This window comes from Triturus cristatus, chromosome 6, assembly GCF_964204655.1.
Source record: "Triturus cristatus chromosome 6, aTriCri1.1, whole genome shotgun sequence".
Taxonomy (NCBI): domain Eukaryota; kingdom Metazoa; phylum Chordata; class Amphibia; order Caudata; family Salamandridae; genus Triturus; species Triturus cristatus.
Genome location: NC_140589.1, coordinates 1,483,581,128 through 1,483,603,088, shown reverse-complemented (window position 1 = coordinate 1,483,603,088; position 21,961 = coordinate 1,483,581,128). Strand labels below are relative to the sequence as shown.

Sequence of the window (21,961 nt, the reverse complement as noted above, 5' to 3'; positions counted from 1 at the left end):
CACGCCGCCCACATTAAACCCTATTTAATGGGCTGTGGTCAGACGTGCAGCTCCTGATAAGGTTTCTCCTTACCCATTTTAATTTAGAAATCGTTTTTAACATTGTGGTTGTACTGATATGCTGCTGGGGAATTTATTTATTTAATTGGGGAATTTTAATTGTGTTACTCGCTTTTACTTACATTCGTTGGAGTGTGTTAAACTCCCGCTTTTTATAGGCGTCTTGCTGCTTTTCCTCACGGAGTGTGTTAAACTCCTTGCCTCACTGCCTATCTGCATATACGGGTTGCGGCCATCTTGACAGTGCTGTTTTACTTTTGCGAGCAGCACTCTAGCTGTCGCACGCTGCACGCCGCCGACATTAAACCCTATTTAATGGGCTGTGGTTGGATGCGCAGCTCCTGATAAGGTTTGTCCTTACCCATTTTAAGTTAGAAATCGTTTTTAACATTGTGGTTGTTCTGATATGCTACTGGGGGATTTGTTTATGTAATTGGGGAATTTTAATTGTGTTACTCGCTTTTACTTACATTAGTTGGAGTGTGTTAAACTCCTGCTTTATAAAGGCACCTTGCTGCTTTTCCTCACGGAGTGTGTTAAACTCCTTTCCTCACTGCCTATCGGCATATAGAGTTGCGGCTATCTTGACAGTGCCGTTTTACTTTTGCGAGCAGCGCTCTAGCTGTCGCACGCTGCATGCCACCGATATTAAACCCTATTTAATGGGCTGTGGTTGGACGCGCAGCGGTCCCGCTGCAGACGCGCCGAAGGCAATCCTGTCTGCGCTCGTCAGCGCCAAGTCAGCGGCCAGGGCCAGTTATGCTGCCCGAAGCACGATCACTGATGGGGCTCATTACCGGCTATCGGGTGAGTTTCTTAAAATCACTTCGGCCTCCTCCCTGCCCTCCTCAATGCTGCAGTCTTCTGCCTTTTAGAGCAGACTTTGGCTGCGCTGCCTGCGGTTTTGCTCCCAGACAAGAGCTCTTGTCACTCAACTCTCAAACCAACTCCCCAAGAGGGCAGAGAGTTAAGGCTGCTCTGATAAATGCCAGATCGGTGAGGAAACATCATGCTGAGGTTTTTGAACTAATCGCGGACAACTCTTTAGGTTTGTTGTTTGTAACGGAGACCTGGCTAGATGCCGCATCAAACCCTATTGTTGCACTGGCCACCCCTGCTGGTTTTAAGCTTTGTAGTGTGGATCACCCTGTGGGTAGAGGAGGTGGCGTAGCTATCCTATACAGAGATAATTGGATTTTTCACAGCGAAGTTTCCAGTTAATGGGACGGGTGTGAGGTTCTGTATTTTAACATCCACTTCTCGGATCATTTTACACTGGGTGGCTCTCTTATCTATCACCCCCCTGGCCCGGCTAGTGCTTTTCTTGTGGGGATGCCATAGCCGAGCGTTCACTGCCTTTTTCCCACTTTATGGTTCTAGGCGATGTGAATCTACATCTTGATCAACAAGATGCTAAAGATTCGGTTGATTTCCTTTATTCCCTCCAACTTGCTCACCTTTCCCAATGGGTTTCCCATCCTACTCATCATGGTGGTCATACCTTAGACCCTATCTGCTCCAACTTCCCTGTGGTGGTGGACAAACCCTCCCCGATCTCCTGGTCGGACCACTTCCTTATTGGCTTTTCTTGGGAGATCATTCCGCCAGTTCAGCCCTCTCGTTCCATTCGTCCTCCGATGTTCAGTAAAATTGATCCTCTTCAATTCAAGATCTCCTTGGCTGCTTCTAGGCCCCCCTCAGCAAGATCTTATTGGGAGTGTGGCCGGGTTTACAAATTGGATTGAGGACTCAGTGTCTTCACTATCGTCGCTTCGCCTACCTAATCTTGCTAGGGAATCTCCATCTAAACTTTGGTTCCTACCGGAGCTTAAAACCCTGAAACATGAGTGCAAAGTTCTGGAGAGGGCTTGGCTCTCCAGCTGTTACTGCCCTCTGGCAAAGCTTATGTTGAGAGCCAAACAAAAAAGATACTACGCCGCCATCGCGGCAGCAAAAAGCCAATACTTCACATTGCGCATCGACCAGGCTAATAACAACTCTTCTCAATTGTGAAAAGCTTCACGTCCCCGCTGGCCTTGGCGCGTTCTGCACTGGTTACAGAGGCCTGGTGTAATACTCTGGCCAGGTTTTTTCTGGATAATATTTGCGCTATTCAAGCCACGTTTGACACCTGTGCCCTGTATTTCTGTTCTGCCCTTGGCTGATCCTTCGCACAATTTTTTTTCTTTCTCGCCTTTAAATTTACCTAGCTCCCTCAAAATTTGGAAGACTCTGAAATCGGGTTCTCCCACACATCCCTGTGCAGCCAGACTTTTGGCTTCTGTCTCAGATTGCATCAATCCGGAGGTCAATCTGATTATTAACATGTCGTTGCGGGAGGCCCTCGTTCCTACGTCCTGGAAACAGACGAAAATTCTCCCCCTCCTCAAAAAACCATATTTGGACCCATCTACCGCCCCATCTCGTTGCACCCCAGCCTGGCCAAGGTCTGTGAAAAGGTGGGTTCTAACTAACTCACCGAGTACGTTGAGACTTTTGGCCTTCTCCATCCAGCGCAATCGGGGTTCCGGGCGGCTTACAACACAGAGTCTGCTCTATTGGAGGTGTCCGAGGCAATTCGAGAGTGCCTCGATGCTGGCAGGAGGGCAGCTCTGGTTATGCTGGACCTCTCAGCGGCCTTCGATACTGTGCCCCATGCCCTGCTTCTGGATCGCCTCCTGGAGATCGGAGTTTCCGGGGCCGTGTGGGGTTGGATCAGGTCTTTCTTGGAGGGCCGCTCACAGCAGGTCTGGCTTCCACCGTGTGCCTCTGCTCCTCAAGCGGTGGCCACTGGTGTCCCACAGGGGTCATCTCTTAGCCCCCTATGTTACCCCGCTGGTCTATCTTGCGGAAGCATTAGGGGCTAAGGTGATGGCCTATGCTGATGACACCCAACTTGTTTTCCTGGGATCGGGATGAGAACTCAGTTCTCCCCGCCCAACACTGCTTATCCTCTGTCTTTCAGTGGCTTGCTCAGGCACAGCTCAAATGCAATGAGGAGAAATCGGAGATCCTCTTGTATGGTGCCTTCCCTGCCGACGTTAGAGAAAAGTTATGGTCCCCCTGGTTCCCCTCTTCCCAGCTCTAAGGGTGATTCTGTTAAGAATCTCGGGGTCTGGTTGAGTGAGAACCTGATCTTCTCATTGCAGGTTAAGAAGCTGGATGGCTCCTGCTTTAGCAGCCTCAAGTCTCTGAGGAAGTTTCTTCCTCTTCTACCTAAGTCTGCGAAGGAGACTGTGGTTCTTGCTTTAATTTTCTCGTGCCTCGATTATGCTAATGCATTGTACGCTGGCATTCCGGGCTACCTGTTGGATAAATTGCAGGTGATTCAAAACTCAGCCTCCCGGGTCCTGTGGGGTCTTTCCAGCAGGTGCAGTGTGCGCTCTCATCTGCGATCTCTGCATTGGCTCCCGGCGAAGGTTCGAATAAAATTTTAAATCTTGTCACAAAGCCCTCTATGGGCTGGGTCCCATCTATTTACAGAATAGGCTGGCTTTCTATACTCCGGCAAGACAGCTGCGTTTGGCCTCCCAACTCTTGGCGCAGATTCCTCGATTTAAGCGCCAAAGGCTTGGCTGGAGCTTTTTTGTCCGGCTGGTGGCGCAGGCTTGGAATGCTCTGCCACTGGCTTTGAGGGGTGTTAAAGACCCTCTGATCTTTAAAAAAAATGCTGAAAACTCTTCTGTTCTAGTTCTCCTTCTCGTTTCTGATTCGGACCCTTTTCAGGCTCGCGCCGGGACACTCCTTGGAGTAGCTACGCGCGGTACAAGTGCATATAACATAACATAACACAACATCTACTGTTCCCGGGCACCGCTCCAATATGAGATGCTTTGTGTATACTCTATCTTGTAGATTGAGCCGTACCCAGTCTTTTCATATGTACTGTTCAAGATCTAAGTTTTTTGCAAGCCATGAAAGTTGATTGATGGAATGTGCAAAGGGGTCGTCTGATTAGTTGAGTGGTGCTCTTGCCCCCTATCTCGCTTTCATGCTCTGCTCCCAGCTTCAACGGCAGAGGTTTCATTGTTTTCCTGCTCAGGAGTAGTTTAGCATATGCTTAACGCGTGTTTTTCTGGCGGCATGACGGCCTTAAGAACAGTTTCCTCTGTATTATTACCCACCAATTTCCTGGTGTTGTGAGTAGCTGTAGTTCTGGCCTCGCTAGCATCATTACCTCCTTGCCTCCTCACCTCATGAATTGTTGGGGCCTTGCAACCACCTACTACCCCTTTGCGCCCCTACAGCGGTGCCTTGTTACAATGGTAGCAGGTTCCTACGCGTTTAGCGCAGATCATTAGGTGAGAGGTGGTCTTCCTCGGCTGCGCCCTGCAGCCCGTGTGCCAAGCAAGTCGGGTAATCCTAGGTGGACCGCAGGCTGCACCCGGACCTAGCCGGGCCGCCTCCGTGGTCCCTCTGGGGCACGCGCTCAACAGGAGCCGGCTACGGTTCCTGCACTTGCAATAAAATCATATTGGAGGATAGCTGAAAGATGATTGGGCCAAGTTGGGCTAAAGGAGGCAGAGAGTGGTGAAAAGCAGCGGTAGAGGAGATTTCAGGTGCTGGCTGTAATGCTGTAGAGCTGTGTGAGGCTATACAAGGTATTTTAAGGTGACCTGGCAACTCGGCAACCCCCTTGTACCTGCTGGTAATCATGGCAGTCACAACATGGTCCGCTGGTAGACTCTCCACGTCTCTCCTTGTTCCTTGCTCGCCGCTCACTGCTGCAGCTCTTTTTCACTTTTAAATGCGGCACCCAGCGGCTCAGCGGCTCATCGTGGCTTCGCTGCTCCACAGCCGCAGCGGCTCTCACCTCCGCTCATTGTTGCTCCGGAAGACCGCTATAGCTCCTCCTCTTCCTGTGTCCAACCAGTACCCGGAAAATCCTAAGATGGCCCAGTGAATAATGTTTTGCACAATGCCTGCAGGGGGTACAGGGCTGAGATGCAGATCCTGCTCGGCCTCATAAAGGAGGGCTTCTTTAAAACTTGGACTGTATAGAGGCTCTCTTGTAATCCCCACAGCGATGGTCTGCCGAAAGCGGTACACAGCAACTCCGCAGCCACAACCCCTGCGGCTCTCACCTTTGTTCTCTGCTGCTCCAGAAGGCCGCTACCGGCCCTCCTGCCCCTCTCGGTCACCCACAGGGTGTGTGCAGTGCGGTACGGGGCAGGGGAGATGAGCACCGGGCGGTTGACAGCGGCCGGCAGCCGAGCAAGAAAGCAAGCTGCGGACAGCAAACAACGGCGGCAGGCAGTGAGCAACAGCGGCGGCGAGTAGCTCCTCCTCTTCCTCAGTCCTATCTACTAAAATAGCGACCCCCCCAATAGAAATCAGCTGAGATGTGCAAGCAATAGTATCAAAGCCCAGCTGTTTCAATAAAAACCTGTTATGAGCCAAGTGAGCTTTAGTTAGACATACTATATGGGGTTTATACATTTTCAGTTCTTCACGCACTAACTGACGTTTACTGGAGCTGTTTAACCCAGAAACATTCCAACATATACAGCGCGTTAACCTCATTTCAAATCCGTTTTTACTTGGCTTAGCCTGGTCCCTATTATAAACATAGAAGGAAAAATACACCTCACACCACACATTGAGTTCTTCCCCATAAAAAAGCTTTTATCCTTAGTTATCCCAAAAATAATTCTTGACCAGTTTGACTTTTGACCCCATTTACACCCCCTTCCTACCTCTGAAACCCCCAACCTCCTCCCCCCCCCCCCCCACCATGATGCCAGCTACCCCCTGTCTGGCTGATTTCAGCATCCAAAGAGTAGTGTTTAGTGAAAGAATACAGGGAGGCTCTGGTAGCAGACTTAAAAATTCATATGAACTAGAAAGCGTATGAGAACAGTGTTCCCATAACCATTGTGCAGAGTCCTGCTAGTTCACAACAATATCCGACAAGTAAAGATATCATATTTTCTTAACTCCTCCACCCATCTTAGAACAGGTTGCTGTTGACTCTTTTGTTTCGTTACCTACGTATATAGTGGCTGAAAGACCGTTTTTGATCTGTGCAACCAAATTCTTCTTAGTCTTGGAAACGTGAGGAGGAAAAAAATAGGTAAAGTTAAAATCTTGAACAAATTCTAGTTGTGTGAATCTGTGGACTGTAGAAGAAGGTAAGTGCGATACAAATAATGCAATCACTAATTGTTCTAATGCATGACAAGGGATGGAGTCACCTTCAAGCAAGGATCTATGCTTCGATTAAAAGTTTACCCTTACTCTGCACATCACTGAAACTCAACACACCAAATTCTCAATTAACTGTCCACACTGTCCTTGACTTTAGAACACTTCCCTATTAGTTTGCACACCTCTGAAACTATAGAACACAACATTTTCAACTAACTGTTCTCACTGTCTTTGCCTTTAGTACATTTTCATATTAGTCTGCAGACCTCTGAAACTATAGAACTTCAAATTCGCAACTAATTGTTCCCACTGTCCTTGAATTTAGTACACCTTTTAACTGTTCACACAGCTGAACCTATAGAACATCCGATTCTCAAATAATTGTTCTCACTACCCTTGACTTCAGGACACTTTCCTATCACATGTTTCAGTATTCAATGGCTGATTATTTATGTTGACAGTCTGAAGCAGAGTAAAACAAATTGTACAAAATACATCTTGAAAGTTATCACTCAATCATTAAATCAGGTGTATAATTGAAAAAGGTGGCACACATACACAAGGGATTGATCTCTCCTATCTGATAAGTGATGAAGTTGAATCTGGCAACTTGGAAGTCAGGTAGTGGAATTCTTTTCAATAGTATTGATCATGTTTAACCTGAAAAGACTGGAAAGTGTGGTAGAAGAAAAAGGTAGCCTTCTCATAGTGGTCTGTCTTCTGCTCCTACTGTGGGCTATAATGACTGGAATGTAAAACTGAGTAACATGATGCAGGTGTATGTTCTGTATTTGATATTGTCGATATTAAAACATTATTTCCATCAGACTTAAAATTATAAAATTAGTCATCAAAGAATTGGACTAATGCATGCTTTTCTCGACAAATTTATTTTACACATTAACAATTCCTTTAACATAATTATTAGTTTTGACTCTGAACCATTAAAAAATAAATACATGCATGATTTCCTCTTCTGCATTATAGTACAATTCATTTTTAAATTTACAATGTACATAAAACAATAGAAATTTGTACAAATCATATTTATAAATTACTGTAAGACATACACCATTCAAACGCAGTTGCTCTTTAAGATGTAGCATTTCACTAATCACCATTTACTGCATTAGTAAACAATTCTTGTTTAATGTCACTTCACACCTGCTTCTTTTTAAACAACAGATACAATCATTATGAAGGCGACAATACAACATATGTAAACCAGATGGTGGACATAACATCATCGGCCAACATGGTCACACCATTACATTATAATAAATCTAAAAAAGTAAGAATGGTAGTGTGCATAGGGAATCTTATTTTGGATCATTTCACATCTGCAGTGTACTATAAGGCATTAATGTTATATTCCATTGATATAAAAATATTATTTTTACAAATGTGTATGATAATTCAGACAACATAACTGAGCACTTCTGTGGTTAATGAATCTACTTTTTTGTTCCTTGATTCTATTTGCCAGTAAAATTATAGTGCCTTGAACGAACTAACATTGCACAGTGTTAGTTTGGGTTGGATTAATAATGGTCAACATTGAGAATGCGCGGTTTCTTATATTTCATGATGCCCAATTTGGTTTGTTATGTTTCAAGGTATGGCCACAAAGTAAATGTAGCAACTGTGAGCACCCCATAAAAAGGTATCCAGCAACAGGTAACAATGCATTGTATCAGTAAAAGCATTGCACGTATCAATGCTTAGTTACTTAAGTTCAGGATCAAATGTTGTAATGGATACTTTCTTTCCTATGCAGAGGCTTTATTTTGGAAACTTTTCTTACACTGCTATCCTGTGACTTTGGAAATATTATGTCTTTTTTCACAGTACCTGGTGTGCCACACATAACCAGGGGACTGCTCAAAGTTTTGAAATCAGATGATGTATATGTATAATCGCACTCATGCCATCAGTTCTTTATGCATTCTCCACCATCGACCAGGAACATTATGAAACAACAGAAAGGAGACAGAATAGGGTGTTGAAGAATCTGTTGAGCTAAGACATTATCTATCCAAACTATTGTTACCGATGGGAAGTAACATTCTTCCAATCGATATTAATTCTTTGCAGATTTTTCATCTTGGCAAACATTCTCCCACAAGAGACTAAATAGTTTGAAAGCAGTGACCTTGGAAATTTCACACACATTGTTTGCGCTATCTGATGGTATGGCTACCGCAGAATTCCAAGCTCGGAGTCCAAAATTGCATTTCCAAGAGACTAAGGGGTTGTGGAGTTCAAGATTGGGGAGTGGTGGGAGAATTTGCTCTGTGGGAATGCTAGGCGAGAAAAACTGCATATGCCAGACCATTTGAATGTGCCTGTTCTAGGTTGCACATCTGCACGTTCTTCATTAACAAGGTACTCTAACAATGAACTGTAAATTTAACACAATGAACTGTGAGTATTAACTTTCAAGCTAAACATTAGAAAGTGTATGCGTGCTAAAGTAATTGAATATGGAAAGAGATTTTCTACAAGCCCTTGGGCATCATTCAGTCATCGTGGAACTCTTCTAAAATATTTTATCTTCTTAAATAGTCAGCACTAGACTTCTGTAGTCGAGAAGATTCAGACTCTTTGACCTCTTCCTCGGCACTGCAAAGTTTCCCAAGCCCATGCATGATGTGCTGCTCCAGGCCAAGTTTTTTCTTTGAATACTGTGACTTACTGTCTGGTTTATTACATTATAATACAGGACTAAATGTCTCAGAATTCAAAGGGAAAACCCTGGACTGGAGCAGCACATCACGCATGGACATGGGAACCTTGGCAGTTATGCTCATTTGCTTTCTCAGTTTTGTTAATGAATGATGAACTCTGCACTAGATCCAAAGTATCTGGCGTAATACACTAAGTCATCACCAGCGCTGAAGAGACAGGAGGCACAGAAAAAGATGAAATCAAACAAAACCGAAACCGATGTCAAAGGCACAGCAGTCCCAAGCGTGAAAAATGTTATTCCTAAAGACAACTCCATAACAACGCATCCCTCGCCATTTAGAAAGACATCATCTTTGAGCAGTGTTTCCCAAACTGTGGGTCCCCCATCCGCAAAGGTAGCCAACATGGCATTTAAAGATTCTGGCAGCTGATGTGCAGAAGCCCCGTTCTGAGGATAGCCGAAATTGTTGAGGTATCTCTTCGAGAGTGGGAATGAATGAAAAAGAATGAATAGGTCATCTCCTTGTTACTCTAGCTCTTCAGAGAGAGTGGTCCCACTAATCATTTTTCTGCTTCAGAGAATGACTCTAGCAATGAGGCAAATATCTATTCTGCACCCTGGACAGCAACATTGATTCAAACTGTGTACAGTGGCGGTTGGCACGGATTGGGGGTGACGAGGCGTGGTAGGGAGATCAAAAATGAGAAATAAAACTTACCTTACAGCCGTATCTCTCCTCCTCGTCCATCTGCACCACCAGAACAGGAAGCACATCTAGGGTCCCCTAAGCCAATCACAACGCTGCAGAGCAGCATTGTGATTGGTCCGAGCGCCGTGGTTCAGCGCTCAGCCAGTGAATGGGACCCTGGGCATGTTATCCACTGAGGCTGTAATGCAGCCTGGGTGGAGAACATGCAAAGTGCGCATGAATGTTTGGCCGGCCTGAGACAGCCGGCCAAACGTTCATGCGCACTTACAAAGTGTGCTCATCACTCCCCCTGCTCCTGTCGTCAGAGCTGCCCTGCCCGTCAGAGCTGCCACATCAGGACAAAATAAAATGATTATAACCATGAGTTATCATTTTATTTTTCCTTTATTTTATTTAGCGGAGGAGCCGCCACTGACTGTTTATAGGAAGACCCTCAATGTTTTGGCTCTATCATGATGCAACAATTTCAGGACAATGTAACAAGCACTAACCAGGCACCAACCACATTGAGGATCTGACCCTGTAATAGACATAGGCTTTCTGCAGCGCAAACAGGACTTAAGCTTGAAACATTTGCAACAAACATTACCAAAAAGAAAAAGACAACCTGAAAAATGGTCAAGCTCTGAACCTATGTTTTTGTTAGCATGTAAAGCAAGGAACTGATGTCACTGCTGCCAAGTGTGCTAAAATAATCAATTATAATGTCAAATTCAGTCTTTGCGAATTTGAATGCAATGTTCAACAGTGCCACCTGGAGCCAGATGTTGGAAATGCAGTTGACATTTTTCAGATCCGATAGAGGTGCCTTGAGAAGGTATCATAGGAAATCTGGGGAAAGTCCATCCATTAGAACTCAATAACAGACTCCTAATTTAAGATCTGCAGTACCCGCTAGTCTGAAGTCAGTCCTCTGAAACAAAGAAGTAATTCCATTGCAACTCCGCAAACTGACGGCAGCTGAGGCAGTAGGGCATCAAATCAGCGTAATGAGACCAGCTTTAGCCTGATGGGATGTAATTTTCATAAATGACTCTGCATTTGAAATCTTTTTGATATGGCTGATCTGAAGACTGTCTATGATGCAAAAGTTCTGAAATCATTGCACGAGTCTTCAAAATACAGATCTCCCACATGTGAGATCAAAATGAATTACTGACAGATCGAAGCTGCATGTCCTTGACATTGATTACATTAAGGTTTCCAGTGTATGGTCAACTCTGGCCACAGAAGGCTAAAAACTTGTGCATATACAACAGCTTTGAATATCCCAAGAAAGAGCAGACAAATACAATCAAGCATTCTGAATTATATGCTTCTTGGAACAACTTATCTAACCACCATGACTGTCCCTCTGGCAAGTACTGAATGCCTTTCAAAACTAGGTCCTACAAATCATATTGGTGAAGTCCTAAATTACTTGGTGAACTGACCTTGCTAGTTTCCATAAAGCCAGAAGAAGTCTTCCACAGCATCAATTCTCTGTCTCTGAGACCTAAAAGGCGAGCCAGAAGAGCCACTAATGCTGCAGACCAAGGGTCCACATCACGAGTCAGAGTTGCAGACAGATCCACCTGAGGAATGTTTAAAAGGTCTCCAAAATAGACTACAGCATATCAATTCCTGGCAGCTTTTAGAAGAATTATAGTGTTTAAAAGTTCGTAGCTCACACTGGGATGGAAACAACTTTTGATATTTTTGGAGCTGGTCCCACCAACATCATCTAGTAGGAGCTTCTATGCCTCTGAAGAAGATACTGGCTCACCCTGTCTAAAAGGGAGATGTAAGCTTGCCTTTGGTATATAAGGCTCTTTAATGCCTGACCCTAGCTTGCAAACTGCAGCAATCTTTAGAGTCACAGCTTTAGAAACTCTCACCGTACACCACAAATAGCGTTCATAGGTATCTCCCATACACATAGATCACTTGCATTTGGTCTAATATTTGGTGCAAATTTGCTACATACTCATTATGGTAAAACTCATGTATTTAATGTCCAATTAATGATGCTTGTGTATCTGCTAAGAATGTTTTGAGGGCATGTTCTGTAAAGAGGATCACAGTGATGCCATATATAGCGTACTGTTTCATCACACAACATTTGTGTGGTTTCGCGGTTGCATGATGTACCCGACAGTTCACAGAATTAAGAATGTGCAGAGGAATAGTTTCCAGAAGAAAACAGCATTACAGTAAATCTAAGGATTTCAGTTTCTGAGCGAAACACAATTAACCACATATCCATTATAGTTGTCGGGCCATCCTAATCCAACACCTCTGTAAACAATGTAAACGTATAATTCATAAGTAGATTGTACTGAATCTTCTATTTATGAAAAAGTGGATTGAAAGGAGAGGACTGTCTGTGACAGTGAGATGTTACGGGTGAAGGAGCGCTAAAGTATTAATAGCAGTTAGAACAGTGCACTGTTGGGAGATCCATATAGAGGGGGAATAGGGCCAATAGTAGAACGTGTAAAAATTCTGCTCCAGTATTCCAAGGGTTGTTTTGTGTTTCTCCATGTTTATTTTAGAACCTTGAACTCTCAGCGGGTGGAATATTCTAACTGAATTATAACCCTACTTTTTCATGGTATACCAATTGTTAATAGCCCTTTTGTCATTATAGGCTCTTACTTGTGGCTTGGGCCTGTAACCCGGGTGGATGGCTTTAAAAAAAAGACATAGTTCTGAGCAGGAGGCAATAATAATATATTCTGGTCAAGTGACTGCTAGATATAGGCTATTCTTTCTATTATTTTGAGTCTTTGATAAGCATATTGCCGACTCCTTTTACATGCCCCTCAAAAAGAGATAAACAGGAACTTTAAACCATGCCTACCCTGTCCCTCCCATTGAAACTAGTAAGTTATGCTAATTGATTTTTTTCAATATGTTGCACTCACAGTTCATTCTCGCTTATGAATATTGGACATGATACCCCTTGCATTAAAGCTTGTGCTGCCATTAATAAAACAATTGTCCTTCACTGCAGAATCTGTGTGACATCCTAGTGCACGGAAAACATAATCTGATTGATTTTATCTCCTCCTTTTCATGTGGAGTGAATCCTACACCATAGTTCATCTAACGCCCTCCCCCTCTGATGACCCCTACTCACGCTCACTGGAAGACTATCTCCATATAGACTCGATGGTCGACATCTCAATGGTCTCCATCTCCTTGCATTCATATTTCCATGTCTCAGATATCGCCCTTTTCCTCTTCCTGTTTTGGTAGGGCCAGCTAAACCCAATACTAGTAGGCCTGTCTGGTGAGCATCACTCCTCCATCTTCCTCACGCCCCTGTCCCACTACCATTGTTCCCCTTTGTTTCTTGTTCCCACATTTTCAAACTCTGTTAACATACCTCCTTGGTTGTTTTTCTCCCACCCTCCCCACTACACATTTCTTTCCCTTCTAGCTCACAGCAGCACACTTGGCGCTAGTACTTAGAAGAGTCACGAATGTCTACTGGTAAAACATGAACAATTTGCTAATCTGTGTCACAAAATTATAGCACCACATGTAGAAAGCATTTAAATGTGGGAAATAAGACTAGCTCCCACATTACATAACAAAATGTAAAGGCACTTCATGAATACAAAAATGTTCTAATTAAATTCTCTTTGAAAATAAAATCATTAAATATGATTCAGACTTGGATTATCACAGTTTACAGTACATAAAAGCTAACCTGCACATTTAAGCCAAGTATTACAAGGTAGACAAGATGGACCATAAAAATGAAATGAAAAGATAGATTCTTTGATGTAACAAACAAATCTCACACCTTTTGGCGGAGGTAAAAATATGCTGATGTCAAGCTACAATGACACTATGTACTTCTGTGATATATCTTTCCGCCTTCTAATTTGAGGCTATGAATTGGCAAAATGTGACTGGCAAAACGTATGTGGTTGCCCTATCCTCCTGGTCTCTTGCTGGAGTGTGAGGACACCATGCTGGTTTGAATCTAAGACTATAATTGTATGACCTGTACATTTTTTGGCATCAATCAAATTCATAATTGTTATAAAAATGTCAGATTTGTGTACTGTGGAAGTCTAAGAGATTATCACACACTTTAAGACAAAATGATTGTAAACCCCTATGGAAGAAGCATTGGCCTAAACAAATATGGCCTCATTACATGGTTCCTGAATTTTGGTGATGTAACTGCATCACAGTGTTATCAATACAGAGGGTACAGATAACTTTGCAGAGGTGGAGTTACCAATGGATTATGAGGTGGATGCTGGTGGTCCCTTCAGAAATAAGGAATTATTGGCGCAAGAAATACCAGGCAGGTATTCCTCTCACCAAAAACGCAGAGTTTCATTCGGAAAGTGTGGCTAGTTCCAGCAAACACAACATCCAGGTAAACATCAATGGGTTCAGGGATGTACTGCAGACATTGTAATTTTGATTGGGGCAAATAACTCACTATTGGCCCTGTCAGAATTATCAGGAACACTGCAGTGAGGCCCATAGTGTAAAGGTGTCAAAATAGGCATACTCTGAAATATACATATATTTATGACCTGGCGACCTGCAATCTTGTCATGGTCATGATCAGAATTGATTATTATCTAAATTGGTCCATAAGCGACTCAAGACAGTGATATAGGTCAGGTATTTGATCGGCATGCCTGCTTCTTCTGCCCGCTTGCCATCAGTCTCTCTTCTTTCACTTCCTATTGAACAGCCTCACAGTTTACTTTGTCGACGGAAGGTCTCAGCAGCATTTAGGCATTACCACACGATCTTTCCTCCGTATAAAACGTATCCATGCAGCATATTTGTGATAACGTCATAGCAGCCAAAGATTTCACAATGCGGTCGTAACTCGGCATTCGGTTGCCACTTTACGGCAGCGTGAGAACGTTGCCACTTCACGGCAGCGTGAAAACATTTTACCTTTTAAAGGCATCGCCACACGAATACACTGTAGAGAAAAAAACATATATATAGGTCATCACCTGCAAGAATTTCATACGATAACAGGAATTCATTTGATTTATTAAACTGTATATCCAATCAAGCAATTGAAAGTGGATTAAACCAAATGGGAAGCACAAAGCTTTCCATTCTAATATTTTAAAAAGACTTTGGGCCATTTACTACGTGCTTGCGGCGCTGTCGCATTACACACGGTAACGCAAGTCACAGTGCGTGGCTTAGTAAATCTGGAGTAATGCAAGGCAGTGCAAGTCGCTGCTCTGCATTAAGAAAGCGTTCCATGGGTGGAGCGTGCATGTTCCCCCGTATCCACCCAGGTTTCTGGCACATTCCCAGATTTACTAAGACTGGTAAACTTTGGAATGAGTCAAAATGTTATGCCATCCCAACAGAGGTATAACGAAAAGAAAAATGTCTATGAGGATTATTTTTGTGCAGAAAGGCACCCTTCTGCACAAAAACAATCCTGCTTGTAACGCAGGCACCCCTGAATCATGGCCAAAGGGTGAGCAAGAATGTGCCATATATTAGTAAATATGGCGCAATCCTGCTCTCTCCATTTGACGCAAGTTGTCTTGCTGTGCTGCGCTAATCCTCCACACACTGATATGGATTCCTTCTGTAACACCTCCCATCAGGCCCCAGAAAAGGAAGCCACTGTATTCCAACTTCCTGTGTCTCGAGGCATGAAGCTGCATAGAAAAAGTAAGATTGTTTCTTTTTTAATTTTATAAATGTATTTTATTCATGTTTAAGTTACTGGGAGAACCTGCTGTAGTGATTTCCTGTTTTGATGGTTTTTAAGCCTAAACGTCCTGCTTTAGTGAACTCACAAGGACCTGTATATTAGGCACCTGCTCAGCAGCGCAATTCTCTCCGTAGTGTTCTGACGCTGTTTATTGGCGGGGAGGGGGTCGAAAACAGGGCGGTCTTGCAAAGAGTGTGATGAGCTCAAATATTTAAGTGGCTGGGAGAACAAGGGAGTATTTTGCTTGGCTTACATCTTACTGTAACCCATTGGAGGTGTGGGAGTGCTATCGCTTAGATAATATGCATACTAGTGGAACCCAGATTGCAGGGCCAGTGTTGACCCCATGAACTATGAGGTAATGTGTCCTTAGAGACAAGATTCAAAAGAGCATTTCAAAATACAATCAATATGCAGTAAATCAATAGAAAATTAACATCTATAGCAACAACCCACAGTCTCTGGCTCCCCCCCCAAATCCAGGGGGTTATATAGCCAATCTGAGCATAGAAAATAATAGAAACTGCAAAGTCTTCATGGTGGGAGCAAAAGTATCACAATTTCAACAAATCATACTGCAGTATTCTAAAACGTCATGTATCTCCACCATCTTAGTACTAACCCACTAAATGAATATTGATTTGCCCCTTCTGACCTAATGTCAACTGGAGGTGTCAGAACAAACTAGTAACATAAACAACAGAAAACATGTGAATGAATGCAATACAGTGTGTTAGCAGGAAGAGCCCTGGAAAGTAGCAAAAGACTCCCTCCAGCAAGCTCTTCGAGAACAAAATAAATAGTGCACATCTTGCTGAGTATGGTGTCAAACGGGAAATATAAACACACAATGTACATCATGACACTGCAGCAATATTATCAAATATGGTGTCGAGGCCTAACTGAGGCCTAGTTTAGCCTAAGCTAAGAAAAACATACTAAAACACATCATAACGATTTTGATTCAGTTGCATTAGCTCCATATTAATACATATGTATGAATTTAAATGTGGAATTACTAATATTATTGCACACATTTAGCTCAAATGTGAAATAACGTACACAGAGTCAACAATATTTCCCCTAGTACTGGCTGCTAGATAGGAAAGAGAAAGAGTGCTGCTAAGTACTGCCTGTTTTAAGTACCCCTTAAGAGACGGAGGGGCAATCCTCAGCCCAGATACCTAATGTCCTTCATTGTGAAAGCGGTCTCTGCAGCAAGAGTAAGCCCAGCTTCTTCTTAAAGGCCCCAGGTATACTCCCCTGATCAGGAACAGGATCTACAGGAGGAAGAAATCAAGGGAAGATTTGTCCAAGTGGCAGAACTAAAATAAATGCTTCAACATCTGCGGCAGATATTGGCGTTCTCAGAGGCCATGGTTCAGGAAGAAGAGGAGGACATTTTCTTTCAATATCAGAGGAAAGAGCCAAAGAACTTAACTTTGCACGGGGCCATAAAGAAGGATGAATGAATGGAGGGAGTTGATAAGCACGCACTTCCCTGTTTTCTTGTTAAGAGATACCCTCTACAAGATTTTGTGGAGGAGTTTCCTTCACAGGCGATGGTAGACTCATTAATGGTAGAGCTCTCATCACAAGGTACGATCATTACTGAATAGGTATCACAACCAGACCTGGTGAACAAAGGGGTTGAATTGGAAGTGAAGAAAGCATATGTAGCCTTTCAATTCTGCCATCAAGTGCTCCACATATGCCAGTTTGGAGCAGCTTTCCAAGCCAGAATGATGACTCAACCATTTTGGGGCAAAGGACGTGGCTGGGCAGTCCCTCTTTAGGAAGAATCTCAAGCTCCGTCAACAGCACCTTCCAATCCAGTTTTGCCCCTTCAGAATCATGGCTACATTGGAGTTGATTGCCACCTACCAGTAGGAAGCAGGCTTACCTTTTTTCAGGACAAGTGGAGAACATCAATTTTAGATCAGTGGGTTCTTAATAATGTTTAAAGAGGTTATCAAGTTCTATTTTGGCCAATCCCTCTACCGCAAGATAATTTGAAGAGTCAGGCATTGTCGGTTCCAAGCTCTACTACTGAAGAGCTCATTGATTCTGGTCCCAGTGGTAAAGAGAGGAAGTTTTCTATTCAATCCTCTTTTTGGTACAGAAGGCATCAGGCCAGTTTCGGATCTGAATGCAGTATACAGCTTATACTGCATGTCAAATTCAAGATAATGTTGCTACAAACAGTGTGGCAATCTATGAAAACAGAGACTTGCTAGCATCCTCCTCATGGACGCAAAATTTACATGTCTCAATACATTAAACTTCATGGAAATCTCTTTGGTTTGCAGTGAGAGACGACCATTACCAGTTATGAGTTCTACCACTTGGGTTGATCACGTCTCAGAGAGTCTTTACCAAGGTATTGGTACTATTGCTGGAGCTAGATCATGTTAAAGGCATTCCGATAGTCCCATTTTTGGATGACTGGTTCATCTGTTCTTGTGGTTTGAGTCTCGTCAGTAAGTGACACATTGGAAAGTCATTGATTTTTCAAAAACCAAAGGACAGTCTAATTTGATGCTGATTCAGGATCTCTAGTACATAGATGCACACTTCAGAACAGATTTGGATTGAAGTCATCCTGGAAATAAAAACTAGTGTCATATATTTCAGCTGTTCTGACCCAGGAAGCCCTGACAGCCAGACAGTTGATGAAGGCACAGGGTCTCATGTCTTCGGCAGTGATCTTTGTACCATGGGCCAGACTGCACCTTTACCCAGTAGTCTATCATTTACTTCAATATTGGGACCCCAAATCCCAGCGGTGCAAGCATATAGTTTCCTGTATCTTCTGAAGTGACTCTTCAGTCACTTCAGAGTTTTATCTGGAAGTTCTTCCAACAAAGATCCTGACCACAGATGCAAGTGGGGTGGAACAGGGCAATTTTAGAGAACAAGTCAACACAGGGGGAGTGGCTTGAGAGCCAGAGAGTGTTTTCGCCTAACTGGAAGCAGTTAAAAGTGATCTAGTTGACACTGATATATATTGCCCCATCCCAGAGGGGACACAATGTACAATCAGAACACACAACCACATTATTTTAGCATATGTCAACCCCTAAGGGGGGTTCAAAAGTACATTGTTTGGTGTTCCTGGCTCAGGTGATTTGCATTCGGGCAGAGGCCAATGTCATCTCCTTACACTAAATTTGCCGTCGGGGAGGGAGAATGGGCCTACGGACCACCATCTAGCATGTTCTTCCCCTCCTCAGTACATTTAGCCCTCCCTCCAGCAACAATCCAGCAGCTACGAGCCATGCAGGGTGAATTTCTTATAATAGTGTGGAGTTTCCAGTACACAATGGTTTTTTTCCTGAAAAATAATATGGAACCACCTGATGTTTTTGTCTTTTAAGCAGTTGGGAGTTTTGAGCCCAAGAGCTTTAAAGATGATGCAAACTCTTACACAGGTGGACCACCAGTATCCCCAGGAATGTAGTTAATAGATTTAAGCAACAGTGGGTCATTCCATTAAAAGCCTCAGTTGCACGAGTACTGGAGTTGCCCTGAATGAACCACTGTTGCAAGCATTATATTAAAGATGATGCAGGCAGGTTTTTGTAGTAACCAGTCTTCAAGAGGGTAACCATTTTAATGATTTTAATACAGAAGTTCTGGCCAACTTTTCGGGAGTTGGAGATACGTTGGGCTGGCATGACTAGAACGCTTTTGATGGGACTAGTCCAGTTGCATGAAGATCTCTGCGTGTAGGGATCCCATTCCAGGATACACTAGACCCGCCACTAGACTGCTTGTTGTAGGTTATTGTTGGATAAGAATGGCATCATATTTTTGTGTTTGTGTAATTAGAAGTTTGCCCTCTTTGGAAATTGACTTTGTATATAGGTTCATATTCAGCTGGTTGTCTTGGATGATGTTTTAATAATTTTGAACTATCAATGCCTTTCAAAGATTTTATGTCATTCAGACACAATGTTATTTTTGGTGTCTGGGATAAAGAATGCAGTTTTATTAAGGTTTAGTAAGTTATTTTGAAGGGCCAGCCAGTCCTTTATTTGTTTGTTTGTGCTCTTTCTGCTGTAGTTGGGGCATTTTGGTTCACACAAATGTAGAGCTAAATAAAAATTGAGTACTGGTGGTATGAGAAACCGAGGGAATTTAGTAGTTTGCCTACACTTTGGTAGAGATAGAATATCATGGGGCCTTGTGGTATGCCGAAGGGAACTGTTAAAGATTGCAGGAATCTGTTGGCATGAGCTGAAAGCCATTTTGTTCCTGGCAGCCATTTTAGTTAGCCATGTGCTTTCTCCCTCTTCCAGAGCCTTGCAAATGCTCAGAGAGACCTGTAGCTGCCAGAATGCACCTGCTCCTAGTATAGAACTGTCAGGCTATTCTTACTGATGTAAGCAGTTTAGTCTCCCCTCCCACTTTATTGAGTAAGCAAACTTTGTATACCCATATTAGTCAATAAGCATGCTTGTATGTGCCAGGACCTCCCCTTGGTTTTATGCTGACTATGTAACCTATGCATATATAAGGCCCCTGTTCTCTGTACTCCTTAGAATGTCTCCTACAGTGGCCTGAGGTTACTGTGTGACACAAACTCCCTCATATATATTTCAGCTTCTGTGCCAATCTCTTCTTTGTTGGTTTAAAAGGACCAGGTGTATCAGTGAACCCGTTAGAAGGTTTTTATTTCTTCACAACAATAGTGGTGAAGATAGAGTGCCATAGATGTTGCCCCTTTAAGATCATTTCATGAACTATGATTGGAACAGTTTTTAGATTCTCCCTAAATTTCTAAATCTGGATAGTAAGTTGTCTGGTAGTATACTGTGATCAATAGTGTTGAATGCCGCTGAATTCACATAGATGCTTTCTGTTATTCAAGCATTTGTAGGGCACTATTTATTAAGTTGAGCATGGGCATTCCTCGCTGTGCCTTTTTCTGAAAAAGGACTAGCGAAAGCTAAGTAGACCGTTTTTAGGGATGTACTAGTTTAGATTGGTGAGCTAAGCATGCCATTTTCTTGAATGTACTCGTTCAGTTGCTGACCCACGCAATCTTTCGATGATTTTTGATGGGAACAATAGGCCAGTGACTGATTTGTAGCTCTCCTTAAGTGTAAGCTCAGCTTTTAGGATCTTCAGAATAGATTTCATTTTGCATCTGGAGTGGAATGTTAGCTATATCTTTTCTTATTTTATGAATCTTAAATGAGAAGATGTTTACAAAGGCAGTGAATCAGTTCACTGATGGTGTTGGGCAATTTTGGGGCATTTTAGGTCTGTACTTTTATGAAGCCTAATACTTGTGTGGGTTTACTTTTTTCCAGTTGTATTTTGATTTTTAATAAATGTAGTTTTCGGTTTGAAAACGTTGCCATTGTATCTCTTTCTAATGTATTTTAGCGGTGTTTCTGGCACTGACTGGAATTTTTCTCCATTTACATTCAAGTTCATGGACATGTCTCTCAAAACTGATACATGTTATTAACCAACCATTTTCTGTTTGAGTATTGGTTCTTGATCTTTTTCTAGACATGGCTGATCCTTGACAAGTTTTAGATTGGCACTGTTCAATTAGTTCTGATGTATTTCCTCTACCATGTACCGGGTGGGAAGGTTGTCGTTTTGGAGTTTAAGGGGCTATTATTGGTCTTTCTTTTCTAGGTATAGTGAGTCTCGGCCTGCCATTTTTTAAATGTGTTTTGCATGATAATGCTAAAAGGGATCTGGTGATTGTCTGACCAGTTACTAAGAATAGGGTCATGATTTTTGATGCAGTTTGGTCTGGTACTGAGAAGTTCTAGAGTGGCTGTTTTAATGTGTGTGTGGCTTCCAGATAACTTTTTTAGGTTATCTTCATGCTGAAATGAGAATAAAGCTTTTATTGACTGGCAAAACTACCATTCCAGAGCAGCTTAAAGTTACCTCCATTGATAAATTCATTGGCTGGTGGCATTTGGGTAGTCACAAGGTCTATCATTTCCTCAGTGACAGTGTGGTTGTTACATAGAGGGTGGTAAATCTGGCTGGTGCTGAGTGAACAATGTATGGCGAATTAGATATTTATCTGGAGACATTCAAATCAGGATTTTTTTTACTCACACATTTATTGTTGTCCTTGTGTATTACTGCTACTCTACGACTAATCTGATTTACCCTGGCCTTTCTGATAAACTATTACACATTCTGATGGGATACCATTGTCCATGAAGGGGTTTCATGGATGCAACAGCCAAGATTCAGGCATTCTAGTGTGGTGACAAATGCTTCAATTGCCTCGGTTCACGCTACTGTTAGAGCACAGATGTTGTTGATGAGGTTCACAATATAACTGTGATGAATATAGGAATGGTGTATTCCACCATGTAGATGGCTTCTTAAACACTTTGTATCACTATTAAGATTTCTTATGTGTGTCAGTAGAGCAATGGTAGTCATTGAGTTGCCAAGGGTTTAAAAATGAAACTGTGGTTGGTGGTCATCTCTGAGTCTTTGTGAGGTTTCATTTTGTGAAAGAAGGCTGGACAAAATGTGAAGATTTATGTTTGAAGATGATCCTGAACAGGTGAGTAGTTCTGCTTTTGTTTGTGTATTTCTCAGCTCATAGTGCTTCTTGATTTCCTGAGAGTGCTTAGTATTTCATGGTCCTGGCTAT

The 21,961-nt window shown here is 42.8% G+C and overlaps 1 protein-coding gene across 1 annotated transcript in view; it reads right to left on the bottom strand.

Moving 5' to 3' along the window:
• Positions 1–7,091: 7,091 nt before the first annotated feature.
• Positions 7,092–21,961, bottom strand: part of EML6 (EMAP like 6) — an 884,002-nt gene continuing 869,132 nt past the window's right edge. Inside the window, exon 41 of the mRNA XM_085612599.1 lies at positions 7,092–14,553. Coding sequence (XP_085468725.1) covers positions 14,529–14,553 — 25 coding nt within the window. The 3' untranslated portion in view covers positions 7,092–14,528. The remainder of the gene's footprint in view (positions 14,554–21,961) is intronic.